Raw genomic sequence first — 6,159 nt, 5'->3', positions numbered from 1 at the left:
TTAAGTCAAAGCTGAGCACTATGGTAGTAATAGTCTTCTTGGTAAGATACAAAATACAGACATGATTTATCTGTCACCACTGTATTTCATACATTAATACATACTTCAGGCTTTGCCATGTCAAAAGATTTCCAATAACAGCCCAGAAGGAAAACAACCATTTAGAGGCATGAATAGAAATGCTAACATTGTAGAGTACAAGTCAGGGTAAAAATCAAGACAATGGCCGATGACACAAGTAACTGAAGTAAGTGCTAAGCTTCAGCACACTTCTTTAAATAGGTTTCAGGCCTATTTCAACCACACAGAAACTTGAAAGACAATCAATGTTTTTAGAAAAGATACACAAACCACAGAAGGTACTTTATTTTGATTAGCTCCACGGGGTAGATAAATACAAGTCATTACATCATTAATGCATGTCATGGATCAAAATTTACATATCCAGAGACATCCAGTTAAGGCAGTAGTTGGTGATACTGTTGTTTGAAGAATGATACAAAATGTGTCTAGATAACAGTGGACTAAAAGACTGCTTTATCTTTATTTAGAAATTAAGAGTCAGACATTGATAAATACACTATTTCACCAACAGGAAGGAAATAAGAGTGCTCTATACCCAGAAAGAGAGGTAAAAACTAGTTTCATGCAGGCTGTTTATACGATAAAGCAGTAAAAGCTTTTCTGATGTTGGCAACAAATGCAGAAAAATTGTTAGTTTCTCTCAGTTTGAGCTGTAACTCCGCAATACAGTCCAGAGGAGGAGCACAGGAAGTCACTAAAATGACACAAATTTGCAAAGGATTAGACTACTATTAAAAAAATAAATCATTATCAGTGTTTCTCCACACCTATGAAATACTAATATAGTTTGTTATCTTTTTATGTCTTAGCTTCCACTTGCATTATTTTTGAGTAGCCTCATTTTCTTTCAGCAAAGAGAAAGCCTCAAAGAACGCAACAGGTTTTTTGATTTACTGACCTCCCACTCAGTGCTGTGCTCCTACCTGAGTTGTTACAGCAATTCCCAGGAATCCACAGCCTGCTCAAACACTGAAACACATTCCTAAACCTTTTTGTTGCTCTGCAGACAAGTAGATTGTGACAGGCCCAGCATGTGATAGACTTTTAGTTCAACAGTTTAAATCTGAATTAGCAAAACCAGAAACCTGTTCAGCTCATACCTAGAGGCATGGCAGAGCCCCGGAAGCATCTGTCTGGAAACTATCCAGCACTCAACTTCCAGAACTGAAGTAAGATCCATACAGCCAAAGCAGCTTTGAGATCCAAAAGGCTGTGCACTTACAGAAGGGGAGTGCTGGATTTCAAGTTTTATTCTTTCACCTACAATCACCCTTTCTCCTGCCCTCTAGGCTTCTAGAACAATTTGGAATATGCCTGTCAGCACACACTCACTGTGGCAGAAACAAACTACAAAATGAAGCATCCTTATCTCTGTATATCCTCCTTCTCCTGGTTTGCTTGATACAAAGTAAACAGCATCTCCACAAATGGAGGGCAGTGAAAATATGCAGCTGTATTTTCATGTAAGTTAGTAAGATAAACATAATGAGAGAAACAAGATTACCACTGCAAGATTTTCCATTTGGAAATTGGAAGATAAAAGATTACAACTAAACTGCACTTCACTCCTCTGCTTTTTTCTAATAGAGGCGTCAGGTTCAGTCCTCTTATTTAAGTATTCAAAATGCACATACCTTCATAGTCCCCTTGTTCATTTATGGAAAGGGTACATATATATGGCTTGTCAGGATCTTTGTGGTCAATGTTTCTGAATATAAACTGTAATTGCTCGTCTAAAAGAAACACAAACAATTAATTCAAACAATTAATTAACAACCTCTACTACACAGTCACAATGATGACTAAAAATCACAATACAAAGTTAGTTTCAATTAATATCCTTAGAGCACCAACAAATTAAGCAACCCTGATCTCTTTACAAGACAAATGCATTTCAGCACATTTTGCCACCTGAGGGACAGCTGTGGTAGCTGGGCTAAGCCAGCAGATCAGGTGTGTAAGCTGCGTGCTCTTCACTGCACAGTCCAACACGAACCACACTGCGTCAATGCACACAGAAACTGTGGAAACTGCAGGAACCTACCATGAATCCTGCGCATCTCCAATCCAAGATGCTCTTTAAACAATGTTTTAATCTTGCTCACTTGTTCCACCTTCTCCTTGGCAGCTTGGTTTTTAGAAGATTTTACTAGAATTTTAAAATCCATTGTAAGTATCAAAGGCAAAACAAGCACATAAAACCATTTAGAACAGCAGAAAAGCCATAAAGAGCAAGTGTTGAAAACAACTCCTCCTATTAAGAAAAATGACTTATTTTTCTTTTCTTACTTACTTTCCATTTTCTTCATCAACTCTTCTTTAAGCTCTTGGATGCTCTCAGTCAAGTTCTTCTGCTCTTCTTCTTCTTGATTTAGCTTTGATTTTATTTCTGTCAACTGCTCTTCCTTTTCTGCTATGTATTTGCTCTGCTGGAGAATCTCTGAAAGGAGGCAAGAAAATATGAACATATACAGTTCATTAATTATGTCCTTGCTATTTAAAACTTAAGTAGTTTGAAATTATTTATATGAATAAAACACAGTGGAATGCATTGTACTTTAGCTGCAGAGAGAAGTCAGCTTAGCTATACCAAGAGCATCAAACGAAAGTTTAAAGTGAAAGTTATTCCTAAGAGAAGCTATAAAGTATGGAGCTGCTCTGATACTTTAATAAGATGATATTTATTTCTGGTGCCAGCACTATATACACCTGCAAAGCATGAAGATGGTGGCTCCTGCCCACAGATAATGACAGAAAGCCAAGAATGGAAACACTGACTGATATGAGAGTTGCAATAATTTTTACCTGATATTCTCAAGTTTACAAAATTCAGAGAAGTTAGCCCTAGACTGATGAGCTGACAGTATTCTCTTACTAGTACGGAAAAGGTGTAAACTCACAATACTTAGCTTTATTAAGCAATTTAATTTACTTTTCCCACTGCAGTCAGAAAATTCTGATACTCTATTGTTTTAAATACTTATGCTCTATGCAGAAAAGTTTTAATATTTTTGCACCATCAATGAAGTTTTTCAACAAATAGCTTTTGACTTGAAATTGACATTGTAAATTTACATTGTAACCAACCGATTATGTTTGGGTTTAACTCTGTCTTCATTTGGATGTTATTACTTACCTTTTTAAATGTGAAATGAAACATACTATTCAGCTGTATTAAGTTAATTTTATAAAGGTTAGACACAATAAATAACTTTACCATTGTCATACTCCTGAATTTTGTCAATCATCAGGTCCTCTTCTTTCAGCTTCTTGGACCATTTCTCTGTAAGGGAAAGTTACTTCAGTTATCTGAAAAAGTTTGATCATAACTTGCAGAAAGCAGAGCTAATAGGAACATAGAGCCTTTTTACCTGAAAGAGCTTCTATAGTCTCCTTGCACAAATCTCTCAGCGCTGAAGTCTGATTGTTCTGTTCAGTGCCATAACTGATTTTAAACTGGATCCAAAACTCTTTCATATCTCTTTCAAAGAGCGTTATTTCATCTTCCGCCGGTGCATTACCCATAGCGCTGTACCAAACCTGTAAGAGAACAGATTCAGCATCAGGACACGGGAGGCAAAGGCAGCAGGTGTAACTCACAGGACAGCTCAGGACTGGTTCTACCGCTCCGCCTTGTCGTTCAAACTTCTTCGCTCAAGCTGTTTTGGTTTTTTTGTTGTTGTTGTTAGCATTGGCTCTGTGGGAGCCCCCTCTCCCTCGCAACTCTCCCAGCGCTCGGCTACTGCGCCGGGGAGGCTCCGCGTCCCGGCAGCCCCGCGACCGCCGCCGGAGCCCCGGGACCCCCCCGGGGCCCCCTCACGGCCCGGGAGCCGCCCCCGCGCTGGGCCCCGGGCCCGCACTCACCGCGTCCGAGCCGCCGCTTCCCGCCGCCAACGGCCGCTCCCGCCCGCCCCGCAGCAAGCGCGCCGCTGATTGGCTGGGCCCCGCCCGGCCCCGCCCGGCCGTTGCTGCGGTAACGAGCGCGAGGCGGGGCCGCCGTGAGGGGCGCGGCCGCCATGGTGAGGCGGGGCGAGCTGGGCGGGGCCGGCCGTGAGGGGCGCGGCCGCCATGGTGGGGCGGGGCGAGCTGGGCGGGGCCGGCCGTGAGGGGCGGCAGCCGTGAGTCCCGCCCTGGCTCTCGGTGGTGCTTTGTCGGTGCTTTGTCGGGCTGCCTGCAGGGCCGGTGAGGGGGAACAGCCTGGTCCGTGCTGAACAAACAGCCCGGCTCACTTACGCTGTTCTGGAGCCACAGCTTGTTTCCAGTGTCTGGTTTACTCACGGAACACACTTGCGGTAACTGGTCTTAAATTTTGTGAGTTTCCGAATTGCCTTTTAATTCGCCCGGCCTGATCTCTCTCAAGAATGTGGATGAAGCTCATTCTGACAGGGCACTGACCTGCAGGAGTAATCGCAGACCTTTTTGGTGTGAACACAACCACCGTACAGTAGCCCTGCCTGTACCCAGTGAAACAAAGGCCAGAAACCTCTGTCATAGGGAGTTTGCTCGTTATGACAGTATGACTGGTTGTTCTCCAGTTATTTATATTCCCTTTAAGCTCTTTATAAGCACTAGTTTGTGATCCAAGGCAGCAGCCTTCAGTTTATTATGAAAGCTACTTTTAATAATTTTGTCACCATAGCTAATGAATTACTCCTAATTTTGGTTTATGCCATGGTATTTAGACAGTCCCAGAATAATGTATATTTAGCATGGCTTTGAGAATTGCTGTCTAAAAGTAGTAAATACTATCTTCCACCTGTGCAATGCATAGTAAAGTCTGAGCTGGGACCACCAACTATTATTTCCATTACTCTTGTACAAAGTTCTTGCATAAACACTTCTACCCCGCTGTATTCCTGTCCCATTGGACTTGGACACACTGTTCTCCATATTTCACAGGTTCCTCACCATTGTTCCTAAAGCTAATAGGTGCCTGCTTCTTACCTGCTTCACACTTAAATGTTCTGAAGTTGGGCTGGTCCGAGGATGATTACCTAGCCATGTGTGAATTTGGGTGCTATGGACCTATACCTCCTGGCTTTTTTTATTCGGGAACATTTCTTGCCTAGCCAAGTGCATGCTGTTAGTACAAAGTTTCAGTGTTGCCCCTGACCTCATTAGCCTTTATTATTTGAACTCATAACTTTCTGAATATGCTGGAGTTTAGTAGTACAAGTTAAACTAACCTAAACAAGTCCTATTTTCTAATCCATAATCTTTTGTTGGGTTCTACAGCTGGTCACTTCTGAATCCTTTTTGTTAACTCAGATAATGGGTTCACCCCACAGCAGCTGGCACTAGCTCAAAAATGTTCTTTTCTTCATCAGTAAGTTTTTCTACATTTCATTAGTCCTATTCCTTTGGTTTACGTTTTCACCCACCAAAGACTAAATAGAGCCTATGACATTTTACTGGCAGAATCCATACCTAAATTGATCTCTTTTCCAATTGATTTAGAGGTTTTGAGAGACATGAACTGTACTATAACTTACCTTCAACTGTCCACCAACTTATCCATTACTGTCCACCATCAGTTTACCAGGTGCATGTTTCAGGTGAGCGTGGTGATTCTGACAAGTCCTAATTTTCAGTTCAAACTGATGGGTTTTGCCAGCTGCAAACAGGAATGTGGCCTCGTGGCCCAACTCATGTGGGTCAGATACTTCTTCAGTCCTCTGCTGGGTCTGATTCAAGAGGCTCCATAGAAGTGCTGGCAGCCAACCCACTGTAACTCCAGCCCAGATAATTGTTCTGAAATGGTTTTTTTCTAAATGTCTGTCCTAGCAAGCTACAGAGTAATCATGGACGGAAAAAGTTTCAACAATGATTTACCCTATTTTTAACACTATGAGCTTGGCTGAAGACAATTAATTGTGCTATATACCTCTTTTCTGCATTTTCCAACTCTTAGTGGGTGTCCTTTTAACCCCAGGTTACTTGGTTAAACTCAAGGTTCCAAGGGGCATGGCAGCAGCAGCTGCAGGGTGACAGTTCCTGCAGTCAAATTGAAGGGCCGAATATTGCCAACAAAAATCTGCTACTTTATTTTATTGATAATAGAAAGTCCATCCTGGG

At 41.9% G+C, this 6,159-nt stretch overlaps 1 protein-coding gene across 1 annotated transcript; it reads right to left on the bottom strand.

The window, feature by feature from the left end:
- Positions 1-329: 329 nt before the first annotated feature.
- Positions 330-4,009, bottom strand: SPC25 (SPC25 component of NDC80 kinetochore complex). The gene is made up of 7 exons (XM_063400564.1): positions 3,949-4,009; positions 3,456-3,624; positions 3,302-3,367; positions 2,378-2,524; positions 2,129-2,233; positions 1,719-1,817; positions 330-778 (listed from the first exon to the last, which is right to left on the bottom strand). Exons 2-7 carry the CDS (start codon positions 3,607-3,609, stop codon positions 645-647), a joined length of 705 nt encoding a protein of 234 aa, XP_063256634.1. The 5' UTR covers positions 3,610-3,624; positions 3,949-4,009; the 3' UTR covers positions 330-644.
- Positions 4,010-6,159: the final 2,150 nt, after the last annotated feature.

This window comes from Prinia subflava, chromosome 6 (genome assembly GCF_021018805.1).
Source record: "Prinia subflava isolate CZ2003 ecotype Zambia chromosome 6, Cam_Psub_1.2, whole genome shotgun sequence".
NCBI classification, from domain to species: Eukaryota; Metazoa; Chordata; class Aves; order Passeriformes; family Cisticolidae; genus Prinia; species Prinia subflava.
The sequence above is the reverse complement of the archived record's forward strand: the minus strand, read 5'-3'. Positions and strand labels throughout refer to the sequence as shown.